This window comes from Erythranthe guttata, chromosome 14, assembly GCF_056151865.1.
Source record: "Erythranthe guttata isolate IM_541 chromosome 14, IM_541, whole genome shotgun sequence".
NCBI classification, from domain to species: Eukaryota; Viridiplantae; Streptophyta; class Magnoliopsida; order Lamiales; family Phrymaceae; genus Erythranthe; species Erythranthe guttata.
The window spans coordinates 11,639,567-11,657,630 of record NC_142546.1 but is presented as its reverse complement, the minus strand read 5'-3'; the positions used below and the strand labels follow the sequence as shown (position 1 = coordinate 11,657,630).

At 33.3% G+C, this 18,064-nt stretch overlaps 2 protein-coding genes across 3 annotated transcripts; one reads left to right on the top strand and one right to left on the bottom strand.

Moving 5' to 3' along the window:
- The first annotated feature begins 1,656 nt into the window (after window positions 1–1,656).
- Window positions 1,657–4,304, top strand: LOC105952516 (HSP20-like chaperones superfamily protein). The gene is made up of 6 exons (XM_012976080.2): window positions 1,657–1,717; window positions 2,320–2,506; window positions 2,784–2,937; window positions 3,035–3,075; window positions 3,171–3,387; window positions 3,993–4,304. The coding sequence occupies exons 1-6, from the start codon at window positions 1,713–1,715 to the stop codon at window positions 4,079–4,081; spliced, it is 693 nt and encodes a 230-aa protein (XP_012831534.2). The 5' UTR covers window positions 1,657–1,712; the 3' UTR covers window positions 4,082–4,304.
- Window positions 4,305–5,320: 1,016 nt separating this feature from the next.
- On the bottom strand, window positions 5,321–13,604 carry LOC105952515 (uncharacterized). Of its 2 annotated transcripts, none has more exons than XM_012976079.2 (26): window positions 13,199–13,604; window positions 12,927–13,098; window positions 12,675–12,790; window positions 11,983–12,105; window positions 11,698–11,838; window positions 11,016–11,572; window positions 10,346–10,467; window positions 10,155–10,246; window positions 9,849–10,065; window positions 9,688–9,751; window positions 8,889–9,037; window positions 8,723–8,793; window positions 8,474–8,647; window positions 8,316–8,387; window positions 8,031–8,132; window positions 7,862–7,951; window positions 7,573–7,648; window positions 7,391–7,487; window positions 7,231–7,300; window positions 6,950–7,129; window positions 6,745–6,867; window positions 6,377–6,645; window positions 6,137–6,275; window positions 5,981–6,040; window positions 5,713–5,817; window positions 5,321–5,628 (listed from the first exon to the last, which is right to left on the bottom strand). In XM_012976079.2, the coding sequence occupies exons 1-26, from the start codon at window positions 13,283–13,285 to the stop codon at window positions 5,515–5,517; spliced, it is 3,582 nt and encodes a 1,193-aa protein (XP_012831533.2). In that variant the 5' UTR covers window positions 13,286–13,604; the 3' UTR covers window positions 5,321–5,514. The 2 variants fall into 2 exon arrangements, with proteins under 2 accessions (XP_012831533.2, XP_088670557.1); XM_088814431.1 differs by having other exon boundaries at window positions 12,675–12,802; window positions 13,199–13,515.
- Window positions 13,605–18,064: the final 4,460 nt, after the last annotated feature.

The following is an 18,064-nucleotide window of genomic DNA, read 5'->3' as shown; positions in this document are numbered from 1 at the left end:
CATTATGATTATTATTAGCATTGACATTGACAATGATATTGACACCACTAACATTAGCATATTAGGATTACCATTAGCATTTGTATAACCATTACTAATAGTATTATTATCAGATAAGTGTTAAGATTTGTCTTGGTAATGATAACGGTAATGGTAATAATATGGTAATGGATGGTAATGACAATGGTAATCTCAATGGTAATGGCAATGGTCAGTGGCGAATCCAGGATTTTTGCCAAGGGGGTTCGAAATTGTAGAAAAAAAAATTTAAATATTACTTTATAAAAATAGTGGAGCAAAAATTTACAATTTACAAATTTTAGGTGAATTGTGGAATTATTTAAAGTGAAAAAATGTGAAAATGTTAAGATTTATAAAAATAGTGGACCAAAATACAAATTTTAGGTGAATTGTGGAATTATTTAAAGTGAAAAAATGTGAAAATGTTAAGATTTATAAAAATAGTGGACCAAAAATTTACAATTTACAAATTTTAGGTGAATTGTGGAATTATTTAAAGAGAAAAAATGTGAAAATATTAAGATTTGAAAAAGAAATTATTTAAAGTGAAAAAATGTGAAAATGTTAAGATTTATAAAAATAGTGGACCAAAATTTTACAAATTTTAGGTGAATTGTATAATTATTTAAAGAGAAAAAATGTGAAAATATTAAGATTTGGAAAAGAAATCAAATTGTAAGAGGGTGGGGAATTGAACCCACGACCAATTAGTGGAAGGTGATCATCTTTACCACATCAACCAATAACTTTTTCAATATATTTATGTATAACAGTACTATTTGTTTAAAATCAAGGGGGTGCAACTGCACCCCCTAGACCATAGCTAGATCCGCCACTGACAATGGTAATGGTAATGGTAATGGTATTGATATTGGTATTGGTATTGAATATTGATATTGGCATTGGTATCGGTTTCGGTACTGGTATTGGTATCGGTATAGTTATTGGTATTAATATTAGTATTGATATTGATATTGGTATTAACAATGGTCGTGGTAATGCAATGGCAATGGGACTGGTAATGTAATGGCTATAATAATGGTAATTGTAATGGCTGTGGTAATGATAATGGTATTGATAATGATAATGGTATTGATATTAGTAATGATATTGATTTTGTAATTGTATTGATATTGGTGTTGATTTTAGTATTGGTATTGTTATTAGTATATTAATATTAGCTTTAATATATTAGTAATAATATTAGTATTAGTATTATACTATTATTAGTATTAGTAATAGTATTAGTATTAATTAGTGTTAGTAATAGTACGAGGATTATAATTAAAATTAATACTAATAAAATAATATTATAATATTTTTCTACGGCTTTGTATTGCATATTAACCATTCATCTTACTATTTTGAGAACGATTTTATTATCGAATATCAGTTAGAAAGCTCAATGCCCCGTGCATCGCACGGGTGAAGTACTAGTTCTCGTTTAATTTCAATTTTTCATATTAATCTGATTTTAATTTAAAACGGTTTCAGCATACATCTAAGGCCTAAAAACCCGCTTTTAGTTAATCAGCTCACACGCTTTTGTTCCACGTGAATATCATATGCCTTCCCCGAGAGGGTTTAAAAGGGGTACTGCTCTCTATGCTGCTGCTTTAACACGCTCACACTTGACTGCTTCTAGGGTTTTCTACTTACTTTCTCTCCTCTTCGCATACCCTAACTCCAAAATGAGGTAATTTTTTTTTTCTTTTTTCCTTTTGTAATCTCAGTTTAATCTTTTGATTTCATAGCCATGGTTGTATTCTGCGGTCGAAATCTAATATTTTCTTTGCATCGTTTTTTTTCCTTTTGTTCTCTGAATTCGTTCTCGAAGAAGTTGATGTTATATTTATTAGTATTTTAATTTATTTTTTCCAAGGTATGATTCGTCTTTAATCACTAAAAAAAATGCATTATTACTATAGCAAAACTGCGATGATTTTAATTCCTGTGAAACAGTGGATGATTGTCTGCATTTTCTTTTTCTCGATTTGGTATTTGGTACTCCTGATTCGTTTTTGCATTTTTCTTATGCTATTGTAAATTTTCTCAAGTTTCAACCCATGGAAGTGTATTTGTGATTTAATGATGGTGTCGCTTTCTTTAATTCTGCTGTACTGAGTGCTCGCTGTAATGACTTGATAATTGGTTGAGCAATATGTGTGAAATTTGAGAAGAAATATGTATGTATGAAAGATAAAGGAATTTTAACTTTATGTTTTTTTGGCTGCCATACTGTTCTTGTTTGTGATGTTTAGAGACATTCTATCTAACATACATGTTATGTAATTGCAGCCGACACCCTGAAGTGAAGTGGGCTGAAAGGGAGGACAAGATATATCTGACTGTGCTGTTGTCAGATGCTAAAGATCCTAAAGTCAACGTTGACCCTGAAGGAACATTCACTGTGTCTGCCAAGGCTGGGTCCGACAACAATCTCTATGAACTCAAATTAGATCTGCTTGATAAAGTTAATGTGGAGGTGATATACTCGTCTTACCTGTGTTATAACTACTGTGTGTGTATATGTTCTATTTACAATTTCGTATACTAACTCACTGCATTTCATATTTTACCTTATGGGTCGGAAAGAATTGAAACTAGTTTTTGTAATGTATCACTCATGTCTCAATATTATTGCCCTCAAAATTTGCAATTAAGAGAAAGTTATGTCTCAGCTCGGTAGTTGATATGGGGTTGTACCTTGATTTTTTATTTTTACGAATAAGGCTTTGTTGCTCACGAGTTTCATTTTGCAGGAGAGCAAAATAAATATAGGTGTGCGAAACATATTCTGTGTTTTGGAGAAAGAGGAGAAGAAATGGTGGACAAAGTTATTGCGTGGAAATGAAAAGACACCCCACTACGTGAAAGTTGATTGGGATAAATGGGTCGATGAAGATGATGACACTGGTACTTCTAATACTTTTTTTTTTCTTTTTATTAGAAGTTTGAGTAGTTCCACTAGATAAACATTGACAACTCTGTATATTCCTCACAATTCAATCAGGTGCACCTGCTGATCTTGATTTGGGTGGAATGGATTTCTCTGTAAGTTCTATGTCTCTATGGTTATCTGTTTTTAGGGTTATCGTTTGAGGTTTTCTTGTTTTCGGCACGTCTTAATGGTTGTCCATGTTCTATAGAAATTTGGTGACATGGGAGGCATGGGAGGCATGGGAGGCATGGGCGGTATGGGCGGCATGGGCGGCCTGGAAGGACTTGGAGGCATGGGCGGCCTTGGTGGCATGGGTGGCATGGCCGGCCTGGAAGGCCTAGGCGGCATGGGTGGCATGGGAGGAATGGGTGGCTTTGGTGGAATGGGTGGTATGGGAGATGACTTTGAGGATAGTGATGACGAAGGTACTAGTTCACTTACAGATTGTTTTGTTTGATTTTTTAATTATTTAACCGTGCCAGTTGATTTGGTATATATATGTATGTATACTATATATATTTTGTTTTGTTGCTGTTGTATGTTCTCTTATGTGGTATCGGGGCTTGAAATGAGGTGTTTTTTCTTCAACGTATGTTCTGTTTCATTTGCAGTTTGTTCATTAAATTTCTTGTATATAACTCTGCTGGTTGATTTCGGTATATGTATATACATTTTGTTGTTGTTGTATGTTCTATTATGTGGTATGAGGGCTTGAATGAAATGAGGTATTTTTTTCTTCAGCCATGTGTTGCTATTTATCTTTCTTTTTCTTGGAAGTGGATGCCAAATTGTGAGGATATATATATCATATGCTATACATTATGTAGATATAAACCTGATGCATGATAGAAATCAATGACATTAAAGTTTCAATATTTTCTTGTGTTCTACGTTGCTGTAATTGACCATTATCTTTGTTTTTTGTGTTCAAATAACTGCTTTAACAATAGAGTATGTATAATTTGATGCAGTTATTAGTTGATTTGTTTTTGCGTAGTTCCTAATTCATACCGGAATTCGTGTTTTGCAGAGGTAAAGAAGCCAGAGGAGAAAGCTGCTGCTGGTAAGGCAGAGGGAGAAGCTTCAAAAGACAAGGCAGAATCCTTATCAAGTTCATGAATATGAGCGTGTGTAATTCCATTTTATGTTTTCTGCTGGGGCGTGTCTTCTGACTTTAGTAAAATCAGTTTCGTATACTTGCTTTATGTGAAGAAAATGGTCTGAATTTTGTACTGATGAGATATTTTTATTGTGCTATCTTCCCGGTCAGAACTAATATTTCATTCCAATCTGTGGTGGTATTGTAGTACCTCTTATTTATCTGAAAGTTGATTCATTCTGATTTCTGAGATTTGAAAAATTCAACGATGGTAATTGAGTTATATCCATTCCGTGCCCCCCTCTCCTTGTTGTTTCTTCTACAAGCATCATTAAAAACTTCACAGATTTTAGTTTCAAGAATAAACTTCCTTTGTATATGATAGGGATTCCAGTTTATGATAGATCTTTCTTTAGCAATTGTTTAAAGCACGATTACGAGAAGGTTCGAATTGCAAAAACTTTACTGATCAAATGAATACATGTTTCAGTTTCCATAAAATGGAATGTGTTGTAAATTTGTTCTCAACGAATATGCTACATTAGTACATTTACAAAATAAAAGTGATTAAAACTAGTTGACCTGGTGTCGTGGTGTAGTTGAAGGTCTTCGGTCTCCGGTTTAAGTCTGGCGACGTCATTATTTGTATTTTCTTCTATTCTTTGTTTTACACAGTTGATCGAATGATGTGAGAATTCGAAGCGTCAAAATATTTGTTAAATGTTGGTGCCACCACAAAAACAAACTCTAGTAGTCATCACCAAATAAAATATTTTATTGTTTTTTTAGTATCTAAACACATTTATCTCTTGTCAAGTTTTTGTTATTTATAACTTTAAATATTTCAGAATCTTTTGTGATTATCATAATCCAAAAATATTTGCAATTCTTGAATTATTCAGATCTAAACATAATAAAAGGAATAAGTTGCTTGACAATATTAATAACAAAGTAGTCCATTTTAAATTAATGGACTAAAGATTGTAACAAATAATTTGTTATTCAAGCCATAATAATTAATTTACGTTGTGATAATAAATTATAAAGATGTAAGACAAGATAAATAAATATGAATGTCCGTTGAATGTGTAAAAGCAAGGCCTTGATGATCTGCCTATGTCTACATATGTACACATAAAACTTGAGGTCGGTCCTAAAGAAAGATGTTGCAAGAAAGCATACAATCTAATAAATAATAAATACATAAGACCAAAACATTATGCAATGCATATTTGACATCATCATCATCATCATCATCATTTTTGGGAGAAAAGTAATTAGGAAGATGTACATTGAATTAAAATTATACATGAAGAATATACAGAATTTGAAAATGTTTATAAGGATAAATCTTGATAGAGAAGAGACTTTTTTTATCTGGTGGACAGACACTATAAATATATATATAAATATGTATGCAGCTTCTGTGATATATTATGATCTTCTTTCTTGTCTACATGAAGTAGCTAAGTGATTCCTTCTTCCTTGATCCACCTTCTCCATATAGTTCATTCCACTGCACTAGCTCATTCATGTTTCTCGAGTCTGATGACACACTAGCACACACCTATATTTTCCAACCACAAACACCCATTTTCAATATCATCCAATCAATATATTTTCCAATTCTCAAACCATCAATTATACCTACCTGTTCATGAGCATATTTAAAGTCATCCACATTCAGCGAACGAACGTCTGAGCTGCTATGCAATGCGGGCGTCGGTCTGTTCTCTGCCTCTGCCAATGCTTTCTCCTACAATTATGCATGTTACTTTACTAGTTTCACTTTGTAAATTTAAAACAAAAAAATTCCCTAAGAAGAAATTTCTCAATGCAACTATAGGAGAAAGTAACCAAAGAATATTATTGCGCAGAAAGTCAGCTGAGAAAAAGATATAGACTTCAATTACACACACCTTCTTCTCCTTCTCCAAAATCTCTCTTATGGGGCAATGTGCAGCTGTCACACACAGATTCTGGAAAACGGACAATAATAATAATAATCATTAGGGTGAAAATGAAAACAAACACCAGAATTTAAAGATGGTGAATAATCAATCATTGATCAAAACCTTTAGATCACTGCCTGAATATCCATCCGTCATATTAGCAACTGCTTCAAGGTCCATGTTTGGAGCCATTTCTTCCTTTGCTAATATCACTTTCAATATTTTCTCCCTATTCTGAGCATCTGGCAGATTTACCATCAGCCTGCACACCAAAATATCATTTCGCTTTTCAGTTATTATTAATAATAATACGAATAGAAAATTTATCTTTCTTTTGGTTGGTATACTAAAATGAAAAGACACCTCCTTGGGAGCCTCCTTATTACAGCCTCATCAAGATCGAAAGGTCTGTTTGTTGCTGCAAGTACTAATACTCTTTCCTTATCCTTTGTACGCAAACCATCCCAATTCACCATAAATTCATTCTTCATTTTACGCATTGCTTCATGTTCTCCAGGGTTTTCCCTTCTCCCTAGCATGCTGTCTACCTCATCAACAAAAACAACACTAGGTGCTATTTTGCTAGCCAAACTGAACACTGCTTTCACGTATTTCTCTCCTTCACCAAACCACTGAATAAACAAAACAAATCAAGAAGAATGAACATTTCTTGCTGATCGAAAATTGTAAAGCGGACAAGAAAGAGTAGCAAAATGAAGTAAGTGTTTTACTTTTGAAGTGATGCTTGACATTGATATATTGATGAAGTTTGCACCAGCTTCAGTTGCAACAGCTTTTGCAAGCATTGTCTTACCAGTACCAGGAGGCCCAAACAGCAATATTCCCTTACATGGCTGCCCAATGGTAATAGTGTTAGCAAATAAGACGAACAAAATGCTTTTAATTGAGCTTATAATTGCTTTACAGTTAATTTACTTTTGTAAGCTGTCCTTTGGTGAATAGTTCTGGCCTTTGCAGAGGTAACATCACCAATTCCTTTAAAGTTTCCTTCACATTTTCCAATGCTCCAATGTCGTCAAAACTAACTCCAATATCACCAGGTGGGATGACCTCAGCAAGTAGCTTTTTCTCGAAATCATTTTCAGTAGCCACATCCTGAAACTCAAACAGTTATTCTTTCAATACCAGATCATGGACATATATATATATATATATTTTAAACGAGTAAGTTAAGACAGAGATGTAAGGGGCTTCACCTTGAGAGATTTTTTAGAACTCTTGTTTTCATTCTGAATGCCCTGTAGAATGTTGAGCCCACATTTGATACTGGAATAGAAAGCCATACAGAATAAACGTAAGAACCTAACCTCAGCCTTACATACACTGGTAATGGAAGAGTGACAAAAATAGATTTACCTTTCAATTGAAATGACAAATTTAGACTCCTTGGGTGAAGCTTCATAGAAATGCATAAAGTGATGACTTAAAGCCCAGCCAACAATTTTTTCAACACCTATCATCATTCATTACAGCAAATGTTAGGAAATTTTCAACATGACACCTAATTTAAAATTTAAGTTGTTTGAGATTCAACTCACTTTCACTATTCAAAGCTTGGTCTTTTATGCATAATGTATCGAGATCCGGGCAACTGAGGCCTATCCGATTCAGGACCTGAAATTCACGAGAAGAGCGAGAAACACAAAATGTTATGCATTATCAAGTAAATAAAATTGATTTTTATTTTTTTTTATAAATTTTCTTGATCTTTTAGTGGTGTGTTGCTTGTAACACAAATATTAACCCTCATGGAGGATCAAGCAAATCATGGAGAATATAATATAATATAATATAATTAAGAAGTAAAAGTTGAGGGACGAGACATACTGAGAGAATGCTGGCAATGTTGGACTGTGATTTCATTATTTCGATATCTCGATCTAATTGTATCTTCCACTCGACTAATGCTATTTCATCCTGTCACATTCGAACAATAATTTGATGATATGTCTAGCATAACAGAGAAAAATCATACGAAAACCAAATAAGTAATTACCTGAGGAATCTGTATGGTCACTTTGTTTGGGAAAAGGCGGCTGAGCTGCTTTTGTGTTTTTGGAATTTCTTTACTTCTATCATGCAATCTACCAAAATTATCCTAAAATAAACAAAAACACAATTAATTAATTTCATATGCTCAAGTTGTATTCAAATAGCCAGGATGTTGTCCTTTCAGCATTTGAGGTACATGGAATTTCTCAAACGCAAGCTAATAGGTGAGAAAATGCATTCCAAGTAAATTAGAACAATGATAAATAACACAAGGAATAATAAAACATACCGGGAAGGAAAGGTCAAGTAATGCTGTTTGGTTGCCTCCAAATTTTGTGAAAAGCAATCCCCCGTGATGAGGCTGAAAAGTCGACATATGGATTGGATTACACAACATAAATATCATAAATACGTATAAATATGAAAATAACAACAATTACGACCTACTTTCTCCTTGCGGCTGTCTGTTTGGGTATGTGAAGCTATTATAACAACATTTTCTGGTAATTGTTCAAGCTTTACTTTAAATGATGCGTACGCCTCTGCGTTTCCCGCCATGGATTTCTCAATGTCTTTCAAGAACAAAATTAACGGACTAGTTTTACTTTCCGTCGAAGCAACCTACAAAATTACTTATTTGTAAAATATTCACCGATAATCAAATACATGTGATGAATATATAAAATGAGTTAATACCTCAAAGAGCTCATTAATGGCAAGCTTGTCCATGTCATCGCTATTGGAGCTATCAAGACGCAGTAAGTCAGCTGCATATAATACCACAAAAACCAGGTTTGTCGGACTTCATTAAGGTTTATATAAAGAATTGGAAAAGAAGCCCAAATATGCAAACAGTTATTACCAGCACAAAAGAAACCATGGTCTTCTTCACAAAGGCCACCAAGATCATTACCCTCGGGAATTGTTTTATCAAATCTAACCCCAATTTTAGAAGATCCGTTTTCTTCAAACGCAAGTACTACTTTGCCTTTGTAACCATTGGTTGGACCCCTGCACAAAAATACAATGCCAAACAATTGCTTAGATGTCTCTTAAACCAAAATCTCAAGTAATTAAAAACACATTTAAGAAATGAGTAGAAAATATCTGAACGACCTCCGGCTCTTAGTTACCACATCCACTGATATTAATCATAGTAAATACATCATCACAACACACAAAGTTCTATATGGATGGAAATGCCAAGTACAAGGCACATGAAAACAGAAGAATTATGCAAAACTGAAACAACAAGACTAACTTCACTTAAGTTGTCCTGTCAATTATAAACCACAACATATGAATTAACTAGTGTAAATGCTGAGGCATGTGATAAAAAAAGTTGCGGATTTGTTTCCAAATATATACTACACATATACCTCGTGAAGTGATAGAAAAAAATGGGAAAGCAAAAATATGGAGAACTGCTTTCATAAAATAAAACATTTCAAATTCATGACATTTGGAAACATTATATATCTGAGTATATATAAAGAAAATCCATATAAACGATCTCAATCCTATAGAATCGGGCAGCTCTTGTTCTTATAAAATCAAAACCACATGCAACAAATACATAGGATCGGGCAGCTCTTCCACTGTGTAAGCACAAGCAGCATAATATTTAAAATACTATGTGAGAAGTTTGATGGATATTTTACCTGATTGTGGTTTGGGCAGGAGAAAATCCTAATGGTAAAGAACCCACATACTTTACTCTGTCACCTGCCAAAACAAGAACAAGACAGCATCTGTTTAACATAGATGTTCCAACCTTAAACTAAGTACAAAAAAAGGGGTAAGAAAAGCTTTAGTACAAAACCTTTTCTGAAAGTATACTTCTTTGATGTAGCAGTAGATGCTTCCTGCTTAGGCTGAGCGTGAGAGCTTAAAGCAGAGCCCCCAGTTATATCAGCATCCACACTTGACGTTGGTTTTTTCAGATGAAATCCACTACCAAAACTTCGTTTCGATAAAACACTAGCTCTATCAGGCTTTGAACTTTCTTTGACAGAATCTACTTCCTTCGTTATAGGTCCCTAACAAATTATAACTCGTAATTCATTTCACTAGATAAATGGTAGAAAAATAATAAAAACATTTGAAAATAGCTAAAGTAGAAACGTACACCAGGCAATAGAACAGTATCAACTATAAGGAGCCTAGTTCCAAAATGTTTAGCAATTGCCTTAGTCAAAGTCTCCTGATATATTTCCGAACCTATCAAGACAACGGGTGATATGATGGCTAAGATCAGTGGAAAAAGTACGCTTAGATAAAGAAAATGAAAAAAATAAATAAAAAATGGAGTTATATTACCTGCAGGACCCGACAACATTATTCTCGGACTCAATGTAGGGAGATCTGAAGTGAACTTCGCAAATTTATTGCACTTCAAAGGTATGTATGTTGATGAAATAAGAACATTCTTGGTGGTCTCACTGTAGGAGAAATACAAATTAAGACAAGCACAACGCAGTTAGGTATAATATGAAATAGGCCTACCTATTCAAATGTTCAAGAAAATAGGGAGTCTCTGACCCGAGGCGTAGTGACAACATATTATATAAAAAGAACCAGAAAATAATGAAACCAAGGAGAAAAATGTTGGGTGTAAATGTTAAAAATTTATAGATTTTTCAAGACACCGAGACAAGGAGAAAGAAGCAAGTAGTTAAGCACGTATAATGGCCTATATCACACAAATATAATGACATGAAAATTGTACTGGTGACAGAAATGAAAAAGAAAATGAGAAAAATTTAATGTACATATACATATACGGCTTAGCAAAAAATCATACTACTCAGGAGACACCAATTCTGCAAGCATGTACTGTTAAATAAGTACATTGAGTTATAACATTCCGCTATAAAATTCTAGAATGACCGACCTTCACCTTTTAATTACTATTATTTGGTGGTCAGCTGCGATAAAACAACACTAGAGACAATAAATAGGACCTGCAGCTAACTTGAAATGTTTTTACCTTAGGTAATAGGGGAAATTTTCAAATGTAACATTGATTTCTTTGCTATCTATTAGTCCTCGTTGTAAACGATCTTTGAATTCTTGACGTCTTGATGAGGTTGAAATGAGAGGATGAGAACCCTTTCTCATATCTGTGAATTTTGTATGCTCTTCAATAATTCTTGATATCCTGCCAGCTATATCATACTTAGAAGCTGTTAAAAAATGCAAGCTTTCCCCATTGACTATCTTCCCAATCTCCGTATCAATATTCAGCTTCTCATTTGAAGCACCATCATTATGGAGAGAGGAATCCTTCATTTCAGAGTCAATAACACATTTTTCTGATACTTCATTATGGGCAGAGGGTAAAGACGGTATTTCAGGATTTTGTTGTACACCTTCACCATTTCGAGAAGATGGAGGAATAAGAGATAATTCTTCACTGAGATGTGATAGCGAAGCCAGAGTTGATGCAACAGATCTCTCCCCAATATGTATGGATCCACCATGACCTTCTAATATGCTGACTGGACCAATTGCTGATTCACTGTTTTTGGTCAGTTCTTGGAAAATCTAAAAGTGCGTCAAGGAAATTTATGGCTTTCTAATAAAGTAGCAAACTAGAATGTACCAGCAGTCAAAAAAGAAGAAAACTACTTTAAAAGAACGAGAAATAAATTATTACAGTAACAGGATACATAACAATGCTTGTCAGATGAGCCAAAAACCACCTCATCCCCTCCATGTAGTTGAATAGTGGCATCTTTGCCGTAAAATTTTCCATTAACTTGGACGGCTTTTTTTCCGGTGATTTGAAGCGAAGTGACTGAATTCTCTCCCTAAGATATGTCAACAAAGTAAATGACACAAACAGGTTATAGGACAATTAAACATCAGAATGGGAAATTCGACTACCTTGAATTCTTGGAAAAACTGAATATTTGTTAACCAAAAAAAACTCGAGCAAAAAGATAAGAGTATACCTCGCCTTCCATGTGGCTTATAATACACAATGGCTTACTAGCTGTTGGACCTCCAACAGATAAGTCGCATTGGCGGCCATGACCAACAGTGAAAGTAGGATGATGCAGAACAACATGTGGATTCTGGACAAACATTGCATTGAAAAACCCAAAGACTTAGAACTGGTATTAAAAAGTTAAGTGAATTCAGCATTGCAGCTAAACAAGCAAATATAGCCAAATCCATCACATAAATTTAAGAAACAAGTCATGTTCTAAACACCTTATATTCTCCACAGCACCTTATAGTCAGTGTTGAATGTAAAACATGGATACATGCATGCAAAAAAATTCAAGATAACATGGATACTTTCATTGCATTCATCATTTTAATTTGAAGGGAACATCATTATTCTACGTTTGACATAAATTCATAATCTCAACAAACATAGACTATTATATAGAATAGCACATACACAAGTGCAAAATCAATCCTTTTTTCTCAGACTTAATTGACATGAAAAATCCAGTTGATGTGTGTGCATACATTCAGTGTCAAATATTCACTGCCAATCTCACTAACAATTAACCACATTCTGAGAATGAAAAAAATTATGTAAAGGTTGATTATTTATTTCCTTTTTTTTGTCTTCAACTTTTTTAATCCAATAAACGAGATCATAAAATACGATTGAGTTCAAGTGTAAACACACCTTTGGATACTGGGAAATGAGTTTACCCCATGCAACCCCAGCATTAGATTTCCTTTGCCGTTTCTTCCCGCAACTCACTAATGGCACACTCGTCTTCCCTTTCTCCACTACTACTACTACAGAGTCACCTGCCAAATATTGGCAAAAAAATAAAAAGAAAAATTGAATCAAGACAAACATAATGAACCAAATTTTTATCTAGCCGAATCACATAAATAGAATAAAATCAATCGGAAAAAAGTCCAAATTAACCTTGAACGGCGGCCTCCGAGGCTTTCTCGGCCGCGGAATCATCGAACTGCTTCACGCCACCGCCGTTTGGCAGATCAGCGGATCCAGCATTCAATTGTTTAGGCTCAGCGGCGCCTATCACTTGTTCTGATGCCGGCGAATCGTTTGTAGATGAAGAAGACGCCTCCGCCGCCTACATGCAAACAACAAAAATTGAAGGAGAAAAAAAAATAACCTGATGGCAAAATTACATTACAAAAAAGAAAAAAATGGAGAAAAAAAAAAAAGGCAACCTTGGATCGCTTGCCGCTAGGGAGAGAAGATGGAGGAGAAGGTAAGGGGCGCTTGGAAGAAGAGGAGCTCCGCCGCGTCTCAACCATGTTTAATTGATCCTTGAAAAAGAAACCCCCAAAAAGAAAAATTGAATTCCAAGTGAAAATCAAGAAATTTAATTAGAAAAACAAGAATATAGTAATGTAGTGTGTGTGTGTGTGTGTGTGTGTTTATTAGAGAGGAGAGGAGAGGAGAGGAGAGGGAGGGGTAGAGAGAGAAGAAGGAAGGAAACGGAGGAGTAGAGAATGAGATAGAGAGAGAAAATGGTATATATACCGGGCTGTTTGTTTTGGGCTTTGGTGATATTTATTTACTAGAGTATTATTATTATTTTTTAGTCAGTTGCGATTTATGACTACTAGTAATAAAGCGGCGGGGAGTGGGAGGAAGGAGGGTGCGGTTTTGGTGATATATTTTACACCTTTTAGTATGTGTAGTAGTGTGCGTGTGCTAATTTCAATTGGTTAGGTGCAGGGTCTGTGGGTCCTGTGGGTGTGGTGGGGTGGGAATTCAACAGTCTGATTATGTTTTTATTATGTATTAAATTAATTAATAAACACAAACCTCGGTTTGGTTTGGTTTGCTTTGCTTTGCTTGGTGTTGACCAAACTTTTCCAATCAAACTCTTTCATCTAAATCACTCAAAATCCCATACCTCATAACACTATACTTGGCAATCATATAGGTCGAAAAAATAATCGACCATACCAAAATGCTACAGCTAACTTTATTTATGTATCCAATTGTTTCTCGATATAGTAGACCACAAAATTACACTCAAATCATCCACTATCGAGTAGCTAACCTCTAAAATTTTCATTTTTGGCATTTATAAGTGCAACACATTACTCAAACAAAAATCACATAAATAAGAAGAAAAAAAACACAAAGAATATGTACATTAAAATACCTTGAAAAAAGGCAACATCAAATATGCCCGAAAAAATCTATGAATTGCAAATAAAACATGCATACATACAACAAGACAAAATATATCAAATAATAATAAATATATGATATTAGTTAAGATTTACATTCATATTCGCTAAAATACTTCTTTATACATGACGTTGCTAGTAAAACTTGACAATTCACCGGATTTAGACTTGATTATGATCTTTTTAACTGTCTACTCTTAAATTTGGCAGTGGCAACGTATAATTGAACATGGTTGAATTCATGTTTGGGAGGATATTATAAATGCATAATGTATAAGTGCTCGACCTTGACTTTTGTTGATGGTCATTGCAAGTGAAACAATCAAAGAAAAATGTCGCCTATGGAACACCGACCTTGAATTTCAATTTAATGCAGAGCATTTTATGGTACTGAGGACTTTAGCCAAATATATTTATGCATTCACCTCATAATTTAACTCATATATCCTTACACATACTATCTGAGCTCAAGTATAATTTCTCTTCTTCTGGCAAGTGAGACAATATCAAATTCGACATATTCATTAGCCGGTGCAAGAATTGTCTCCCCTCAAGAAATATCCGAATTTGAGATGTTAATCAATAAACCTGGATAAAAAAAAAATTGCAATTAGTTTAAAAATGGATCGTTCAAAACACAGGTTAGCATGTCTTGTGGAATCTAATGGGAAGCTTCACCATCATATTATCTCCAACGTCCAGTACCAATTTCAATATCTACTCTGTAAACTTTCTTACCTCATCAACATGATGATTGGTCAAAAATAAATTGAATGAACTCATTAAAAGAAATTATATTATATCTCAATTTAATTTTAAATTAATAACTTTAAAAAGGAAACTTCAATTAGTATCATGATCTAGATAAGAGAAAAAGTAATTATAATTTAATTTGGATGAATCTACGATTTTGGGTATAAAATCACCCCTGTGTAAAAACAAATCCATGATTTTTTTTTTTTTTGTGAAATTTCATGCCTTCTTTATTTTTCCACTTATCTACTTTGTTTAAGTATAAAGTTCATAATTTTTTTGGTTTTAAGAACTTATCGACTAAATAAATATGAGTCACCATAAAATTTTGAATCCACATTCACATTTAAACACTATCCATTTTTGTTGATGATGAATGAAAAAATAATAAAATGGAAAGCATACTTGTAGTTGAAACCGTATGAAGAAAAAGAATTGTGATATGGATAGGAGATCTGATTGACTTTACCATCTATACAGGATATGAATTGGGAAAGTGAAGATAATTAATTAGAGGAAATAAAATCCCTAGTCTCGTTTATATAGGAAAATATAATAATTAATAGAGTGAATTTGAGCTAAGTCCATCTAATGAAATTTTACTATAAATCAATTTAATATTAAAATAAAGTTGCTAAGATTTAATTTTTGAATTTATATAATTAACATTAAAATAAAAGTTGCTAAGATGTGATTTTTGAATTTATATTTTAAAATAAAAGTTGACATAGATAGAATAATCTGCATGAATTTGAATTTTTACATTAATGATATGCATGAATTTTGGGAAATTAATCCATATGTTTGAATTAAACAATATTCAAGCCATATATGAACTAATCATTGGAAATATATTGCATACATCGTAATTATTTAATAATGATATTACGCGATCCACAGTGTAGGAAATATGACATGCTTGCCCATTGCTGACGGACTCTTTTTTTGGGAAATGAGTGATACTCCTGATGCTAAATATTCAGATCACCTAGGATAGCGTGGTAAATTAGTTGGGAGAACAAATCAGATTACTAGTTTGTCAATTGGATAGTCCTGAGATCCTGCGAAAGTAACACACGTAAGTCAGGGGTTGATTCGGCGGAAACCCCTCAGACGCTCAAGTCAGATGTACTGATTCTGGAGATAGTAGAGAGAATACGAACTCTAGAATAATAGTGAATAATGGAACGTACCTTAACAAACTGAAATGATTTGCGCGACAGTAAAATTACGAATGTCGTTCACAATATACTTTTCTTCTCTCTCTAGCCCTCCCAAACCTTCTAAAATCTCCCAAAACTCCCAAGAACTCAAGTCCTAAAATCTCACGAAACTTAAAGGTAATTTATACTCTAAATCACTTATATGTCAATTATAATTAGTTTATTTCATTAATTACATGTTAAAAAGCCCTAGAAAAAATCAAATTATTCATTAATTACTTAAAAAATATTAATTATTTATTAACCAGTAATTATAATTAGTTTATTTCATTATTATTAATTATTCACTAATTAGTTAAAAATTATTAATCAATTATTAGCTAATTATAAATAACTATTTATCAGTAATTATTTATTATTTAATTAATTATCAACCAATTTTAATAAAAAATTAAAATTCTTTATTATTTATTAATCATTCATTAATAATTAAATAATAATTAATTAACAAGAAAAAAAAAAAGCATTCACGCCCATGTTGGGCGTGAGAACTAATGTTCCACTCCCAATTTGGGCGTGAACCAGTGGTTCTCACGCCCAATATGGGCGTGGATCGTGTTTTTTCGCTTTTGATTTGGGCGTGAAACATGTTATTTCGCATTCGTTTTGGGCGTGAATAGTTAAAAATAAGGATTTTTAAAACTCTAGAGAGAGAAAGCTTTTGAAAATTAAAACCGTATCCGTAAAAATGGTACCGCATTTATCAAGTGCCCTTAAAAAATGAGTAAAAACCTCTATTTATATGTCATTAAATGGGTTGTGTTTACTTTGTTGGGGCCAAGCCTTATTTGAAAGTGTTTGGGCTTTCGCGTAGTGGTCTTTTAAATTGGTTATGTGGCCCAATTAGCAGATGAATTGTGGGCCCATTGGGTCGGCCCAATTAGGTATTTCACCCCCTAATTTTGAAAATATATATGAGGAGCTCCAATAAATTTTTCCGACCTAGTTAAAAACTCAAATTCTGATCTTAATTAGTGAAACCCCCTAAATAACTTGAAGTACATGTTTTACCCTTTTAGTTTTAATTAAATATATGCCTTAATCTCCTAACATTCTCTCTTCCCACTCACACGTTTCAACCCACACCGCCGTTCTCTCCCTCTCTCTTGATCTCTCCCTCTTTCTTACTCTCTCTCGCCAGATCTGGCGCTGACAAAGCAGAGGAAGAAGAAGCGCAACCCAAATTCTCCACCATCCGCTGCGCCGCCGCTAGACCTGACCACCGGTTCGGTTAGAACCGGAACCGGAACCGGAACCGAACCGGGGTCAACGGTTTTAGAACCGAACCGGAACCGGTTTGACCGGAACCGGAACCGGAACCGAAAAACCGGTTCGGTTCCGGTTCCTCATTTTTGGAACCGGGAACCGACGGTTAGAACCGCGGTTCTAACCGTTTGAACCGGTTTTAAAAAAAAAAAATATATATATATATTAATTTTCTCTCTCTCTCTATATATGTATGTCTGTGTATATATATTTATATCTATATATATATATAATATCTCTCTCTCTGTATATATATATATATATATATATATATATATATACTTCTCTGTATGTATATATATATATATCTATATCTATATATATATATCTATCTGTATTTATATCTCTCTCTCTCTCTCTCTATATATATATATATATATATATATATATATATATATATATATATATATATATATTTAAGTATTAAGAAAAAAAAATTACGTATTTAAAAAAAAATTATTATTTTTAAATATAAACACTTTAAAAAAAACTATTTTTAAAAGTTTTTTTTTTTAAGTTTTTTTTAAGTTATATATATATATATATATATATATATATATATATATATATATATATATATATATATATGTAAAATAAAAAAAAATATTATTAAGAACCGAACAGTTCTACGGTTCTAACCGGGAAC